The sequence below is a fragment of the Chelmon rostratus genome, chromosome 1 (genome assembly GCF_017976325.1).
Source record: "Chelmon rostratus isolate fCheRos1 chromosome 1, fCheRos1.pri, whole genome shotgun sequence".
Classification (NCBI taxonomy): Eukaryota; Metazoa; Chordata; class Actinopteri; order Chaetodontiformes; family Chaetodontidae; genus Chelmon; species Chelmon rostratus.
Window position 1 is genome coordinate 13,459,719 of NC_055658.1, and position 18,220 is coordinate 13,477,938.

The 18,220-nt window shown below is 39.1% G+C and overlaps 1 protein-coding gene across 2 annotated transcripts in view; it reads right to left on the reverse strand.

Moving 5' to 3' along the window:
• Positions 1 to 753: 753 nt before the first annotated feature.
• kif18a (kinesin family member 18A) overlaps positions 754 to 18,220 on the reverse strand; it is a 31,507-nt gene continuing 14,040 nt past the window's right edge. For both annotated transcript variants that reach the window (XM_041936585.1, XM_041936576.1), the window contains 8 exons: positions 17,515 to 17,679; positions 16,446 to 16,567; positions 16,016 to 16,305; positions 12,877 to 12,933; positions 6,518 to 6,896; positions 3,121 to 3,213; positions 2,836 to 2,933; positions 754 to 2,583 (listed from right to left, as the gene is read on the reverse strand). In XM_041936585.1, the coding sequence (XP_041792519.1) occupies positions 2,447 to 2,583; positions 2,836 to 2,933; positions 3,121 to 3,213; positions 6,518 to 6,896; positions 12,877 to 12,933; positions 16,016 to 16,305; positions 16,446 to 16,567; positions 17,515 to 17,679 (1,341 nt within the window). In that variant the 3' untranslated portion in view covers positions 754 to 2,446. The remainder of the gene's footprint in view (positions 2,584 to 2,835; positions 2,934 to 3,120; positions 3,214 to 6,517; positions 6,897 to 12,876; positions 12,934 to 16,015; positions 16,306 to 16,445; positions 16,568 to 17,514; positions 17,680 to 18,220) is intronic.

Sequence of the window (18,220 nt, forward strand, 5' to 3'; positions counted from 1 at the left end):
TAAAGATCAGCTGCACTCACCCCAATTTGTGAGTCAAACTTACTCCTTTGCATAAATGTGCGGAGGCATTTTATTTAAATCTAAATTTCTCTCTCTCTATATATATTTTTATCACCCACCCCACAGTGTGTGCCCTGGCAACAGCAGAAATACCTCCTGTTGTGCCAGTATGCATGGTTGGGCAAAAAGACTAATTGGCATCATTTTCTGTCCCCTTTTAAAGGTGAATCTGAACTGGAGTTTTGGACAGCAGTGATTGAGTTAGTGGTAACACCTCTTTCAAGACTGAATGGGCGTGTTAAATGGTGAAATATGCTTCTCATAAAGAATCCCCACAAGGCATTGGTAGAGACAAATAGCATCCTATCAATCACTACACTCAGGGATCACCTTTTTTCCTAAAGGCATATAAAACGGCTGCTTTTTCGACATGAAGACAACAAGGAAGTTATCTTTGTGAGTTATGCTGCGAGTCACTCGCAGGTCAGTTCAATTTTTCTTGCCATTGTGTCGTTCACCTTCCATGAGCCTGTCCTGCGTCACTTATTTATCGTCAGAACATCTTGTGACCCACACTTGAATGGAAACCACATTCAGACTCAACATCAATAGCACAAAAAAGGCAGATATTACATTTTAGAAAGGGATTTATTTATCGAAAAACAGCCACGGATTCTGTTACAAGCTGTTTTATTAAAAATATTACAAATAATGAAAAGAAATCAAATAGAAACTGCTCAGTGATGAGCAGTTTCAGGTTATTTTGCCAAATTTCCATTAGAGGTCATGTATAGTCTACCTGACATTAGCTGCCCTGGGAATTCAAAAATGACTTTTTTCTTCAATAAAAGAAAATAACACAGTAGTAGACTAACACGTCCTCCGGGGCGGTACCTGAACCCAAGATGCATGTGCAGTTACACTGTTGTCAAGCTGGAGTGTCTAAATTAGTTTGTGGGGTTGCGCTCACAGTGATGAAAAAGACTAATCTCAGAGTCATTACAGCTACAACCATGCTAAACTGGATGAGCTACAGGGACAAATGTGCTCGGATGATGTTCACGCTCTTGGGCAGAGTTTGGAGGCCCAACAAGCAGCTTTCACAAGACCACAATCTGACAGAGACAGTCTGACTGACAGAGACAGTGCTCTGCAGGCAAGTTATGTGGCGATCGAGCTAATAGCTAAGAGGCTAAAGCCTCATTCAGAGGGAGAGTTTGGGAAGGAGAACCTTGCTGCTGCTACAGAGCTGCTAGCATAAGAAAAAGTAAAATTGTTCCAAAGTGCCCGCTTGTCTGTAATAATTAATGAGATGAAGGAAAACCTGCCGTGGAAACTCAGTGACAGCAAATGTCTGCATGATTTGACCTTCATGAACCAAGAAGCTCTCAGAGCTGAACCTGAAGCTCCAGCCTGCTACTCAGCTCTGTCGCTGTCAAATGTGAAATCATTTGAGGTGAAATTAAAGCTGCGGCAAATGCAACTGGAAAGAGGAAACATTTTCCTGCTCTGCAAGAACAAAACATGCTGTAACATCTGAATATGCTGCTGAGTGTCAAGTCAACAAAAGGAACTGAACATTTTTGCTACATTGTTTAATGTGGAACTGGCTGATGGGCCTGGTAATCTACAGCAAAGCAAAGCAATGAAAAGCTCAAAGCTGCCTCCCTCTGCTCGAGTTCTATAAACTGTGTGTACGTCATGAGGATTTTCCCATTCTGAGGAGACATGCGCTGAAGTTTAAATCTCTGTCTGGGACAACCTACCGCTGTGAGCAGCCCTCTACAAAACTGATCTCGTAAAGACTCGGTCCCACTGAAGAGTGACTGACCCAAACCTGGAAAACCAGCTGCAAGTAGCATCATCATCATTGCAACCATCTGATATCAGATGCCTCGCCAAAGAGAAGCAGCTCCTGCCATCGCATTAGAGGTTAGTGTGATACATGTGTTCAATAATTTAGTAAGGCCCTCGAAGGATGTTAGAAAAACTGAAATGGCTGCTTATAGGAAGAAGTTTCCCCGGCCCTAGTTTAAGAGAATAGCTAAAAGTACATAATGTACGTAAAACATAGATCATCCACAGGACATGTTTTATTTCTTGCTGTTAGTCTGGACATGGGTTTTAAAATAGAGCTTAAAAAATCTAAAGGTAGGCTTAGAAATGAGAAAAATCACAGAAGAATCTAAACAAATGACCAATAACTATACAATATTTATATACAGTCAAGTAAACCTTTGCTGCAGTGTAGAGCATAACAAAATGGTACAACTGTTTATTACATTTTATCTTGTGACACTAGCATCTGTGTTGGAGAGAATTGGTCCACTTTTTCTGTAGATTTTGAGAAAATATTTTGAAAAGATGAACATGGAGGGAAATGGGTGGAGCGTAAAAATGTTCATAAAGGCAAAATGGCCTGATTTAAACATCTGGTGGTGGTGCTTTACATCTGTTTGGTCACTCGTTTGAACCGCTGGGACGTTTTGTAGAAAATTGACTTGGATTTCCGAGGTTCAAGCAGGCTGAGATTTCCTTCAGAAATGCTCCTCGCAACTCTCCGAGGCTGGTTCTCCTCTGAACCTGAGGACAGACGCCAAACAAGGAGTAGTACCAAGACTGAAATGAACCCTTCACTGTTCGCGATAGCTCTGAGTAAATGCATGTGAATGGTATAATTACAGTTAATAAACACTTTGGAACTTTGACAGTGCTCTTTTCTTCAAGTAATAGCTTTAATTGCTTCAAACCTTAAACAAACAAACAAAGAGTATAATATATAATAGTTATGACTGTATATGTATTCTGTCTGTGCTGTTCTTTGTTAGCTCTTACCAGCAAAACGATGCACTCTGAGTGGTCCCCGGGACACTGAGGGGTCTTTTTTTATACGCTTCGGTGCAGAGAGACCCTGTGTTAACTCTTCTCGGATGCTGCTTTGGTGAACAAAGCAGACGGGGAAAATATGAAAGAGCAATCAAACAAAATATCAGAAGTTACTCATCATCTACAACTTGATTTCGTCCTCAAAAACGCATTTACTTTCAGTGCTTAATCCACTGCCAGTATAAAACAAAATGACTGACATATATATAAGAGGAAAGGTCAGTGGCACATTACCAGTTAAATTTACGCTTTCCTTGTGCAGCAGACGTCATGTCCATGTATGTCGGGTTGGGTCGTCTCAAGTTTGGGACAGACGGGACCTGTTGCCTACAGAACAAAGTTTCATGTCACCATGAAATCTTCGCTGTTTGGACTTCACACAGGGATAAGCAGCATTTATCTTTGTATTTAAAATCAGATGACTGAAAAAACAAATATCTTAGAGCTCATCATTTTGTGTGCATCCTAATACAAGAGCTACGTGATACAAACATGAACTTTTGATATCTGATGCTTCGTTTTTATGCACCTGTATTCAAAAATTTGGTTATGCAAATTTTGTTGTCTGTCAGATAACTTTGACGCCGCATTTCTTCTCACCGTGGCACCTCCAGGTATAAGCTGAGTAAATCACTGTTTTAGGGCTTGGTGTTTCTGTTTTTATTTTTCTAAATACACCTGCATGTTATTGATGCACACTAACAAGCTCACATCCTTTCTTAACATTAACTTTCCATCAATTTCAAATTGGACTGACTCCAGCTTAGGCAAGGATTCAGTTTGGAGTTCAAATGGACATCTAGCAGGTGTATTCTTGCTTATCTGAAGTTTAAACTTGCAATGAGTAAACTGCTCCAAACTTTGGCATTGCTTTAGTGACAAAGTTAAACTCAAGTGGGCACCTCCTCCACTGCAGGACACAGCACCAACACTTTGGAGGCTGAACATGTGACTGAGTGAGTTGGTGGAATCTAAAAACAAGACGTGACCAGGTGTTTTGGTAAAAAAATCTGCCAGAGAAAATCAACCTGGTGAAATTAGTATCATGTTTTATGTAATTAACCTCAACCTGTAATTGCCTAATGGAATTAACATTCCTCATATATTACTCAGCCAGGTCTCCAGGTTTGTCTTACTGCCATTTATTTTTTCATTTCTTCGAAAAACAACAGTTACACACTGTCAAAGTCACTTTTTCCTGCCCCCCCGTCCCTGTGTGCTACACTCTGCATGAACCCTGCCCGGGGAGCTGCCACTCGCTTGCAGTCCCAAAAATCACTTTTGGACAGTCGGCAGTATAAAACTAATGCACCAAGTTTCTTGAAGTCGTTGAGTCTCTACCTACAATGATTTTGTACTGAGAAATATTCACAAAAAGGTATTGCTTTTTCTTGCTATCTAAATGCTTCCCTCTGAGGTTTGACAGGGTGCTAAGTGCTCTCATAAAGTCTGGATTAGCTCCGATCTTTTGTATTTGAGGAAAAACAACTCCACCTGAAACAGTGTGTTTGTGGGGTAGCAGAGATATTTTCAAGCAACTTGATTTGTTTGTGCTGTGAGGTGATGCATTTTGGCTTTGAGGTTGGTTAGGAACGAATTTATGCACCAAATAAAGCAATTCACTATCAATGCGTCGATGTGAATGTCGCCCTGTTGGGAGCATCATTCACAAACACAAACCCTTTCTGCAGCTGTAGCTTGAAATGCTTCCTGTTTGGTTTGCCACTGAAGACACCATGACGCTGCTCAGCTCAGCTGACTTAAGCCTCTTGGCCCAATGTTCCAGTCTGGAAACTTGCTGCTGGTATTCTATTTGCACTCTAGTCTCCATCTTGTTTTGAATAAGGTTTGGGGGATTTACCACTTCTGAACGGTTTAGTTAGCATTCAGACGGAGTGTCTTTTACATTGAATTCTTCAATTGCTTTGAAACTTATGGAACTGATTTGAATCAGTTTTTAAAAGTGAAATAGATGTTTTTGAATTAAATATAAATTAAATATTTTTCTTACTGCAATTCTTAAAGAAATATGTGTACTGCAATGAGGCTGGCTTAAAATTTGATAATTTATGCTTTTGGGGAGCAATGTTTAATTCAAAATGTGTTGTACAAGTACTGCCTGGGTTGAATACTTAACAAACGTTGAATCATCATACTTGTATTAGAGAGTTAGGCCTTTTACCAAGACTAGCATGGGTGGAATAAGGAGTGTTTTTTCCCTTTGTACCAATTTTTTTAGAGAAACATCAAGAAAAATGAGCGGGCATGTCCCTGATGTTTTAAACTCAATTAGGAAAGTTAATGACATTCATAATTTGTGTTTGCTATACTTATTAAAAGCTTATTCAGATCATTCAAAGATTCAAGGTGAAGGAGCAAATTCTGATTTTAACCCTCATTATGTGTTCTTAACAGCTGTGACATAAACAAGCAATGGTGGAAAATGGTTTATTTAGTGAAATGTCTAAGTGCACGTCTCTGCTCTATGCTGCTTTTTTACCCCCCTCAAATTGTGTCTCTTATCCTTTTGTCTGGAAATTAAAATACCAATAATAATTAAAAATCTGTTGCTAAGCTATTGGCTACTGATTGGCTAATCCCTATCTTTTCAAGACATTAACAATACTAGATCAAATTAATCTTTGATGATACATGAGACATTAGGGTGGTTGTGAGTGCAGCCCAGAGAAAAGGATATCCTTATCCTTTTCTCTGGGCTGCACTCACAATGAAGACGCTGAGAAACACGAAGGCTTGTGTGCTTCAGGTAGCAGCTGATGTTAGAAAAGCAGGCTCAGAATTGAGACTCTCATGATTAATGGCATATGTCCAGCAGAAAATGTGAATTTCTTGCTGCAAACTAATTGCTCTATATGTCACAGAGGTTAATTGTAATGATGCTAATATTGCTCACTGGTATAGTTGAACTTTAACACTAAGGGAGCCTGCTAAAAACACTCCTTGGCTCACTCTCCATTGCTGAAAAGCGCATTTTGAGACAAACTGTTTGGTGAACGGGAGGCGAGAAAGTACAACAAATGGCTCTGATAAATCGTGACAGCTGTTGCGTTTTTTTCCACTGAACTTGACTTATAAAAATGTATGTTTATACTTAGATAACAATGCTATATCAGTTCTGGTTTCTGCTGTCATGGCGCTATTTTCTTTCCCAAAGAATCTCCCATGAAGAGGAGTGTTTTCTGTTATCTTTCTTCCAATATTTCAAGCTTATGTGACACTATTGTGTAGTGTACACTATTGTAGCAGTAACAATTTAGAGTGACCACAGGAGTGCGGTAGGCGGTATGTGGGTGTATCGATGCATTTGTTTACGACTACTTCAACGTGTTAAAAGGTTGCACCATATGGACTGCCAAGAAAACCAATATAGTGTGCGTGTAGAGTCTAGAGAACTGTGATCCACATTAAAAGCCAGCCTGCTAACTGACTTATGTTATCTAGCTGACTTACTGATGGGAGAAACCAAGTGAAGTGTGTACAGTAGATGGACAGAAACTCATGGGGAAATAATGAATAAAAGAAAGTAGGTCTTACACTTAACTCCTAGATAATTATACTGCTTAACATCTTCAAATCAAAAGAAAAGTTGAAGACATGCATTATTTCTCACCTTTTGTTCGGAACCTGGTTCCCCTCATTGGCCTTGGGAAGACGGAGTAGCTGGCTGGGACCAGAGTCAGTGGACTCTAATGCTGGACAAGGACTACCGCTGCTTATTATGATGGTTGCATCACTTGCTGTTTCAGAAACATTGTCCAGAACTTCAAAGGTCATGTTGGGATCCATGGCCCCGGAGGAGCCCGGCGGCAGGGCCTGAACAGTTTTTTGAACAGGTTCTGGTGTGCACTGGAGTGGGAACAAGCCCTCCTCAAACACTTGGGTCTTGGTGATGGTCCGGGGGCTTTGTGGTGGCAGTGATGCACATAGATTTCTCCTGATGGGCATCCTGGGAGCTGGTTCCTGTTTCATATTTGTCTGATTTTTTTCCCCTAAAAAAACAACCAAACATTCACTAAAAGTTAACAGAAATGAAACAAACAATGCACTTTAATAATTAACCTATGATGGATGAACACTATCACAGAGGAAGTTTTAACTGACCAACACCAAATGAAAAATCATCTGCCAAAGTTAGGCCAGTGTTATTTCACATTAGAGATTTCTGTGTTGGACTCACTGGGGGAAAAGGTGATGTCACAACCTTCCAGGCACCAATCAGGTTTAAGCCATATTTGAATCAAAACCTGGTGAAAGTTGGGTTTGGTGCTTATGCATGGCATGGTCAGTCATCAGTGATCAAAACACACCCTCACAGTTCTGCTGAAGCAGTTTTTTGACTGTAAGACCCTCTAATAAAAAATACTTGAGGATGTTTTACAGACTTAAGAAATACTTAAGATTTAAAAGTGTCCTGGGGCTTTGGCGAGGAACCATTTAGGCACAACTTGTTTCATATGAATGTCTAACAGAATCCTAAGGTACCTTTAAAAAAACAACTATTTGAACAATACAGATGAGAATCACATTGGACTGAAAACTCCATGGTAAACTGAAAGGGGAATGTTCCTGTCTTCTGCTTCCTGTATTTACTGCCCCTGCCTGTAAACTGTGTATCTGGTGTCTATGGATCCAAATGATGCTGGCCAAAATGTCACATGACACAGGATGTGGTATGGCAGCAATGTCACCGTGTTACTTTGTGACTAAAATGTTTGCCCACAGAATGAACATGAACTGACACTGTTTCAGGTCAAAGAAACACTGCTATCTTTAGGATTGAACATTTTGCAGTGTCATCCACCATGAGCTTTGCAGTAAGACAGAAAGCCCACACTTCAAAACATGTGGAAAGGTCTTGCTCCTGTCATCGACTTGAAGGATACTTAGAAGCTGAATATATCTTTAACCTTCGGTCACCATGTTTGCTGACCATTTTGTCAACAGATCTTTTCATCAGTTATCAGACGATACATAAGCCACTGGCCTACCTCACCTTTGGTCTGTGAGAAAAAATAATGTAATCATTTCAAGCACTCTTTGCAGATGCCAGCATCTGTAACAAGCCATCTTTGAAATGCATTTATCAGTGCTTTGTTTCCAACTAAGGGCATATAAAGTGAAAGCAAATCAAACCACTGTAAAAAGTAAGCAGGCCAAGAGTAAACCCTCCACAAATGATGCTGCCCACCCATGCTCAATCAGTAATCAGTAATAAACGCTGAAGTGTCGTCCTTAGGCTAAACAGTACAATTTAAAAAATGTCACAACAGAGGAATGAGATGGATCACTCCCTTAAGTTATATCAAAGTGTGATCGGTAGTGTTGGAGATACTATGCATGGCACACGGCAATTAAACATTATGGTGCCCTCCTTGCACATATAAACTTTACAATGTTGGAATGGTGCTGTGACATGCATTATAATCCTAAAAAGCACTGCCTTTTATAAATAGACTAGAACCCGAGGACTTTACTTGCCTTGGAAGTTCTTTTTTATAACTGAGGAAAACAGAGTGCTCTGAACTCTGCTTTTGAAAGGAGAAAATGTAGCTGCTGCTACTGCTGTAGGAAGGACTTGTTCAAAATAATAAAAATAAAAATAATTATTTCTTTATTTGGCTAAAATGTTATCAGGTACTTAGTTTGTTGCTTCCATCCATGCATTATCTGTAATCGCTTATCCTTTGCAGTTTCCAGTGTATCCAGTATTAGCTAGCAGGTTCTCTGCTAGCTAATACTATTCTCTTGCACTGCTTTCTAACAGCATCTAGACACATAGCTAGCCAGGAACTTGTTTGTATTTGTACTCGATTGTGGTGTGTAACATTGATTGTAAATTAGACTTGTTTGTGAGGAAATGAGGGCAGTGGCTACAAGAGTTTTTTGGGATATTGTGAGAATTTAATAAAAAGCCAAGAATCCCTAGAGTCTGATATTGCGAAAATATGTGATTTTAACCTCTGCGCAATTATCCCCAATAAAATCAAGGGCACGTTTTTATGCTGTGAGTATGTGTGGACAAGGATGCTTCTTTAGAGAAACACCACTCAGGATGGTCTTGATATTCAAAGAGCTAGCAGCAGGGATTGCGCCGTTTTGTTGTAAACAAGATCGATGAGTCTGTCAGTCAATAAATGATCTAGTGTTAGCCAATTGTGTACATAATTTTGCAGGCACACATACTGTAGCCAGGTAGCAGTCGAGTACTGATAGACAGCTAATGGAAGTGGACTGTGAATAATATTTTGAATCCACTGCTAAATAGCATCGGGATTGGCTGAATGTGAATTAATTATTGGTAATTATTGCAAGAAAGCAAATTCCAACCAGGACTTATGTTAACTTTTTTTAGAAAGGGGTAATTGCTAACTTTGCACAGCTACATGCTTGCATTTCGATCAATGCTGAAATTAGAATATGTTTGCGTGTGTATGTGTCTTCAGCATTAATAATTTTTACAATTAATTAATTTTAACACTAAAACAGGATTATTAAATTACATGTGTCCTGATTTATTTCACGACTGATTGATATGTGAAAAATTCTAAAGGATTTTTTTTAAATAGATTTTCTAGCTTTATCTAAAAACAACAGCAAAAAAACAGGTTGCAGAGCAAACTGAGGTTAAATCACAATGTCTGCATCACATTATGAACACCATTACACTCATGGCATTTCCTGCAGAGGTGTGGTGGGGGTGAAGGAGGGGGCTAAAAAAAGGAAAAATGCCAGCACATAAAGGAAGTGAGAACACTAAATGCAAAGGTGAATGACTGATTTATACATTACCCTAAATATCAAAATGCAATATTTAGCAAATGTGAGTCAGACTTCAGACAGCACACCGAGTGAGGAGACGATGATAAATAGCCCTTTTCTGTGGCAGAGGAGTTGTCCTTAGCAATAAATGGCAGCAGAGTTCCTTCAATCACATATTTTTGGCTTGTAGGGGATTAATACATGCATGAGTTGCTATTTCTGGTGGAGGCTGCACTGAATTAGGGTCGCCTGGTTGCTGCTGCCTGTTTTTTATAGTGCGCCTTTTCTGGTTGGTGGAGCAGGGGAGTTTACGTCTGTTGACGTTTTTTCCTGCCCTGCTGTGGATCTGCATTTTCATGAATGAAGCTCAAGAGGGATTGGGAGGGTTGGATGCTAGACAGACAGAGAAAAACATTTGAGGGTAGGAGGGAAAGAAAGGCAGAATGGAGGAAAAAGCCAGACTAAGAGACGTTTGAAGCAGAAGGGACAGCAAAACGCACAGAGGAAAAAATAGATAAGAGAGAAGTGAGGGGTAGGAGATCGAATGGGAATATAAAAAGAACAAGATAAAAGGGGCAGTGGGAGGTAGCTGGATGAAAAATCGCGGAGCTATTAATAAATGCAAGTGTGGAAATGTTATAATTAACACTAAATTGTGAAATGCAGAAATATTCCCCAAAGAGATCACTTTTGTGTGATTCGTTATTATTAAGCAGTCCACGAAGAGTTAATGCTCTTTCAAAAGCCCAACCCTCTCGAAAACCGGTGAAATTCGATTGGCTTTGCAAGCTGCAGGGTGGAGCTATTTCTCATAACATGCTGCAGTGACTACCATTAACAGCTGAGGAAGCAGTAAGGGACTGACAAACAGCATCAGGATAAGATCAGAGCAGTTTGTCTGACTGCTAAATAAAAGCTTTATTTATTAAAGCACATCTGTGCTATTTTAACTCTACATTACTTAGGATCATTGCCATTTTGCTTTGCTGATAATGCTGCGCAACATGTATAAAGCTGCACCCACTGTGAATATTTGTGTGTGAATATATACTACATGCATGTATGAGTTGCAGCTCTAGACTAATATTAAAATGGACAGGATGGTTTTCAAGGATGCAAGTGTGAGCCAGTGAATGCATAATTGAGGAGAATGCACAGCTATGATTTTGTTTAAGAGATGAAACTGTGGCTACATGATCCCAAAAATGGGAAAATTGTGATGCAAAGAGTTATTGAAAGGCTGAATAAACGACAATGATCACAGAACATGTTTTTCCACTATAAACCGATTGTTAAGCATCTAAAAGGCTTGCATGTATGGTATGTTGTGTTAAAATTGGATGCATGCCGAGACAGTGGGTTATTTCATAAGGTACCCTGCGAGGTGGGCTCATTCTGCATTTTATGTAGATTATTGTTTATATTATTGCCATAATGTTTACATAAATCCTTGTGTTTCAGGCAGATTTAGCTATAATACTCTCTACATTTAGCTAGCAAACAGTCCACTATTGTTGAGGGGACATTGTAATAGTTACTTTATGTATCTAGAATTCTTAGTTTAAGCATGGTTGCGGATTACCATATTCTTTGTTTGCCTTTGACTAGTTTGTTGTCAATAACAGCAATTCTAAGTATTATTCCAGACAGTGCTGCTGGGAATTAGTCTTAAAACCTGGAGATGAGGTGGCATTGTTGGTTAATCAGTTAGGTTTTTGGTTAGATGCTTAAAATAAGGTCTGTGGTTGACACAAACTTTATGTTTCCTAAAACAAAAGCGGTTGCTAACAAGTGGCTAAATGAGACTGAGCACAGAAACTCATCTACTCAGCAGTCCACCTCTACAGTATTGTTTCGTTTATATTCAAACTCTTGCAAACTATTGTAACTCAAACTTTTCCAACTTAGAGGTTTATCAGTTTATAGAAAAGTGTGTATAGTACAGTGTAGTCGGAAGCTTAGAGGTTGAATTCATGTGAGTGTGGTGCTTTTTTTTAATTGAATTTATGCTTCAGAAATCATAAAATATGCGATGATTATCTTTCTGAACAAAATATATCCTGCACTTTTGTTCGTCCCAGATATTTTCTGCAACTATCCCATATCAAATGGAAAAATCCCATTGGCTTTTTGTTGAGGGAATCAGGGTAATGCCAATTTATCCCTGCAGCACTCTATTTGGGGAGAATAAGAAGTATTCATTAGTGTTTTTTTCAAATACCAAATCCACTCAAAGTTTTATTGTGGTGGTGTCACACGCAGCATTAAACTGAATAAAGTTAAAATATCCACCATAGTAATGCAATTAGAGCAAGTGCAGGTGTTGACACTTGTGGAAAGAGGACCGTAGATGAAGTAGCAAAGACGAGTCAAATTATGAGAAAATAACGATCAAATGGGAAAAACAATACACATCTGGCTTGACTGGCTTGTGATGAATAAAGACAGGCTGGATGGACAGACCATACCAAAAAACTTTCAAAAATAATTGAAAGGAGCTCACTTATAATAAGTTGCTGGGAAATTTAATAGCAGTGGTGACAAACTCCCTGGTGCTTTCATGTTTCATTTCCATTCAAGGAACTCTGGTCATCTGGCAGGAGTACTCTTCAAAAGTTACATTTCCCACAATATGTTTCAATGAAATGTAGACCAGCTGCAGTAAATATCATTACAGCCAATTTGAACTGCAATATTTCACAAAGGTTTTTGCGTTTCCTTTCCCCTAAGGTTCCCTGTGTACAGATTTCCCTCTATAAAACTGGTTGTGGGTATTCACATCATTTTCATTATTCAAGGTTTGGCCAGGACAGAGTGTCTGCAGCACAGCTATAAATCACATTAAATGTCTGACTTTTAATGTGTATTTCACTACTCGGTACAAGTCTTTTCAGTTAAACTGCTAAAACCATGGTCAGCAGACACAAAGCAACATGACAAAGTGAAAATTTAGGCTTACGCAAAACAGGCGAAAAATTCGAATGGCATGTTAAAATCCCAACTTTATGATCTGTGTGTTCTGCTTCAATAAAACATACCATCACCTTTTACAGTGTGTTTGCGCAAGTGTGATGGATTGAGTGAAAGGTGACAAGGAGAGAGAAAATAAGTGAATGATTGAGGGGGAGGGGGGATTAACAGGTATGCAGGGGTTTTAGATTAATGACTACAGTATGCCAGCAAGATGGGGAGAGAGGAGAATAGGTTTACCTTTTGGTGATCGAGCAGCATTGCACAATAACGTTCTTTTTGTGCGCCCCTCTGCACCTGAGAATTAAAACATGATAGAGGTTCAACATCAACACATCATCACAATTATAATGCACAAATGTTTACTAAGGCAACAAAAACACAATTATTATTTTCAGTTAATCATATGCGAATGAAAACAAAGCTGAATATTATACTAGATTTCTGCCAAGAGATCCCTCTGGATCCTACAGACTGGACCTTTAAAAAGAGTTACGATTCAAGGAGCTGCCATTGAGCAGAACCAGCTAAACGAATTGTGATTCTATATTTTCTTAAGAAAAAGTGACTCTGGATATTACAAGTAAGAAAAGAAAATCAAGTGTTATGCATAAGCCCAAGCATGATGCACAGTGCAATGTGGCACAGGAACTATTTATTCATAATGAATTGCTGGAAGACCAAGACAACCTGGAGTGTTTTGGGTCCTATAGGAACATTTTACAATCTTTCAAACCTTAAGGGTAACACTTTACACATATATACACATATTTAACATTAACTAGTTGCTTATTACCACGCATATGAGTCAGCATAAAGCACTTCTTAATGCCTCGTTCTGCATGATCATATTCGATACCATTTAGCCATTAATTAAGAGTTTTCCCTCAATTACCCCCAATCATTGCTTACTCATATTAACTATGAATGCCATTGTACATGAATTACGATCTTAATAATCAAACCCTTAATAACCCCCAGAATAAGGCCTGAATAAGTGCTTTATAATGACTAACAAAAAGACAATATGCTAATATGCATGCTAATAGGCAACTAGTTAATGGTGAATATGTGCACCTTAATATAAAGTGTGACCACTTTGAGCTATAACCCACAAGAGGCTGACAATAATATCTGTATTCAGGGGTTGTCAAAGTATTTGTGTTATCTGACAAAGAATTTGATACAATTTGAAACAAGCCAGCAGTGGAACAGAGGGACAGGTGCAGAGTTTACAGTCTCACAAATGATAAGACACCATCATAGTAATTGAGTATTGTTGGCCAGCTTTGGTTCATGCTCCACTGTCTGTCATGGCTTATATGTCATGAGGGCCTGGTGCTGCCAGGTCATGCAGAGATGACAGTTAAAAATGAACTGTGCAATCTCTCGGGTCCCACAATACACACTAGACCTGGACTAACGCCAAATACACGGGCCCTTGTGAACCACCTTAAGGGACACCTGACAAGTGTATTTAACACTTGTAAAATTGATCTTACATCCAGATGTCACATGTGTATATTTGTTTTTACTGTCACATTTAAAGTCAAAGCAAAACTAGACGTGCACACACGCACACACACTCTTTCACTTTTACATGCTCTCTGTGAGGGTTTAATTTTCATTTGAACTTGTGCAAAACATTTCCTGGGAAGTGACAGTACAATTACATAATTACTGTCTTCAGCAAAAGCAGCATGTGCTTAATGGAATACTATTGTATAAACACTCCATGTACTGTAGCTACTATGTATAACGTCTTGTAAAAAGAAAAGTTGGTTTAAGTGGTAGGCATAAACACTTGTGCACCTATATCCCCTTTTAAAAATATATTTCCTGAAATATACAAAAAAAAAAAAAACGAACAAAAAAACAACAACACTAAATGTTATGTTGAATTACAAACTAATAAACTCAAATGTAGGAAAGATCCGGACTTTAAAACTTAAGATTTGTAACAGATAACAAGAGTAGATCTAGCTTTGGATCAGCAACCTCTCACATATCCTGCCTCACACACATTACCTGTGGCCACATTTAATTTAGACGGCTTAGTAAAGTCAAAGCACTGTGAAATTGTTGACTGTCAGATTAGTGTTAATCTTTGCGAAGTTGCAGTGCATCATGCCTAATGGCTGAAGATAACTTCATTAAACACATTTAAATAAAAAACTTGGTAGGCTGCTTTTAAAAACATCAGCTAGCTATCAGCTAAGACTCTGCATGCTAGAGGGATGAACAGCTAAGTGACATTTCCTCCCTTCCCAGTTTGACATACAGTAGATTCATTCACTGCGAAGCCTGTCTCTCTTTCATACACTGGGGGGAGGAGGGGTGAGACTGTCACATGCATTTGATAAAGTTAATCGAGGGGGACAAAATATTTATGTATAATTATTGGGGTGACCCGCCTCTCCATACAATGACATTTTCCATATATTTCTTCTCACAAACTCAAGATGATGGATACAATTACTCTTTTTCTTTAGGATCTGATTCTCAGTTAGTTTATTTGGGAGCTGTGGTGTATCATCTCAGTTGCACTTTAACAGACATTTTCCAAGGAGATGTCCTCATTATAAGCAAACACCCATTACTGCAACAACTGGTGCGTGTGTTGGTCAAGGTTTTCCTGCATTTATCAAGCAAACTGATATTTTCCCTGTCAGGTTATTGGCACAAAATGTTTATACTGAAACAATTAGCCGTAGTTGCACACATACCGATACTGATATTGGTCCAATATTGATTCAAAGAGCTGGATCGGGTATCTGTGACAATGGGCTGATCTGGTATTGAATACTATTATTTTAATAAACAACAATTCGGTGTATTTATATTTCTGTGTGTATTTGCAATGTTAAAGTCATGTCTGATGTTGCCTTAGACATAAAAGAATGATCCCAGTCTCTCCAAAGTGATGCAGCCTATCAATTAAACCCTGGTAGCAGATACCATGTACCATGGTACCATGTATTGGCTGATACCCACTTGGTAGTGGTGTCGGGACTGAAAAAGGCAAATTGGACCATCCCTAATTAGCAGATTAATAACAAGAGAGCAAACGAACCAATAACTTCATCATTAATTAATTAATTAATCAAGGAAAATAATTCTTCTTTTTTTTATATCATTAAAAAATTCAGTACTTTTGAGTTTTAAACTGTCAATCAGACAAAACAGGCAATTTTAAGACACTGCCTCAGGTGCTAAGACAGCGTGATAGGCATTTTGACCTTTTCTGGTATTTCATAGGCTAAACTACTGATTAATTAATCTAATAAATAAATAATAATGTAACCAAAGCAAACCATCTAAACGTGTGATAAATAAACAAAAGATGAATAAGGAGGATGATAAGAGTACAGTGACTTACTGCAGGGGCTACTCTGGTGGTATAGCAGATGTGAGAAAGACAAGACAGGTGCCAGCTCGCTGCAGAGCCTAGCGCTTCTCGCCTCATTTGTCTCCTGTGATTCCTCTCCAGTCCCGTCACCTTTCAGCTGCTGCCCCACCCCTTCCTGGTCTGCCCAGACCACGCCTCTCTCTCTCAACACGAGGTGCTCCAGTTCGTGGTTCTCCTTCTCATCTGCCACTGTGACCAGCCCAGCCCCACGCAACGCAGAGTAGCTTCGACTATACGCTGGTAACAAGATATTCACCATTCTAAAATGCAATGGAAAAAAAATTTAGAGATTTTTTTCCTGGAAAAATCATGGAATAGAGTGAGCTGAAGTGCAGTTTCTTCAGCTGCACTGAGTAATAGTTAATTCAATGAGATCTGGTTCCAGGTATTGTCAGCCTACTTCTGCATGCGCTTGTTCTCCTGATCCTGCAGTGCAGTGAGCTTGACCATCTGCTTGATGTGCTGTTCAAGATCATTCACCTGCAGCTCCAGCCTGTGGCAATGTAGGTCCTTCCCTAACACCTAAACAAGTGGGAGAAGTGAGGTCAGAGAGCAGAAATGATGAGGCAACCGTCATTCTAACATAACAGCATATTGAATTAGCACTCTGGAGGGCAGAATTAGAAGAGACAAAAGGCGGTTGGGGGTCAGGATACTAGAGAGACGATGCAAAGTTCTGTTTTCATCCATGTTTCATCAGAAAGGCTGTCTGCTCAGGGTAAGGGAGGGGAGTTAAAAAAAAAAAACCTCTGACGTAAAGAAACTACGAAACAACAGCAGAGAGAACATTTGACCGGTGGGTGCGTCATAGTTCTGGGTCAGTTCCTGGAAGAAAGGATAAAGAGGAAAAAAAATAACATGGGCATGGTTTTAGGTAACTGGCTGCTGTGTGAGGGATGAGTAAAGGGTATTGATTTATTCTCTTCAGTGATCCACGAGTGAGCTGGAGAAATAAAATGAGCACGGTTCTAATTACTGGGAGAACAGATGGGAAGAAAACAAAGACAGTCACGACACCAGTAGAGACACAGCCTACCTTCCAAAATAAACAAACAAAAAACACCAAGCCATGAGTTTTGAAGGATGTAACCCACGTTGTAAAGTTTTTCTCTATATCTAATCATGCTCATTTGTCTTCTTACATTGACTCAAACTATTTCATCCTTTCTACAAGTTATGTAATTATGCATCTAGTTTTACTCACTGTTCGCCTCTACTGACCTTTTGTCCAAATAATTTATGTACCAATGTCAGTGCGAAAAGTGCAAAATCATCAGCAAATAAATAAAGAAAAAACAACCAAGTTTAGACTAAACCATGAAGCAATACTGTTTTTGTAAAGATCAGGAAATAAAAATCAGGAATTAACATGTACAGAATGCACCTGTTAGAATAAAAATACAAATTTGCTGTCAGTCAGCTGTTGTTCAGCACCACTAAATGTGAAAGGGTCAATAAGCTCTACTTACCTCTGAGGTCTGATCATTCGACTTCAGCAGCTTAATCTCATTCTCGACACGATGAAGCCAGCCATCGTTGTCCAGGAATCGTGTTTCTGCCTCCTTCAAACGCTTGCAAATGTTTTGCTGCTGAGTGCGTAAGCTGGCAATCTTCCGCTCGTGCTTACAAGTGGCCTGTTGAAAGCAACAACAACAAAAGGTAAAATAAGTGATATTATGAATCGCCCATTGTTGGTGCCAGTATTAGTATTACATACCATCAACTGTGTGGTCTCAATGACAATAATTATAGCTGCAAGCAGATATATGGTAATTAGGCTCCAGTCTAGCAACACATAATTTACATTCTTTAGTTTTTGCTAAGAATTCATTGTTGAGGTAAATCTGAATGCATATCAAGACTGAAGATGTTTTTTAGTAAAACTTTTAGAATGCTTTAGCACCACTCTCAGTTTAGTTTGTTTTGAAGGACAGTGGATCATTCTGCAAAGTTTGGTAGCAAAACATCTCAAGAATTAACTTTTTATACTTTAAATGGTGTTAACAGCTGCCTCTATCTCTGGGACTCATATGGCAGAGTAGAGCCAGGAACTGGGGAGCCGTGACCCTGTCCTGTAGTGGCGTAAATGAGAGGCTAAGACAACTATAGAGAACAGAGAAGTGGAATGATGACTCAGCAGCTGTTTTTCTGCAGGGATGATGGAATCTGTGGATA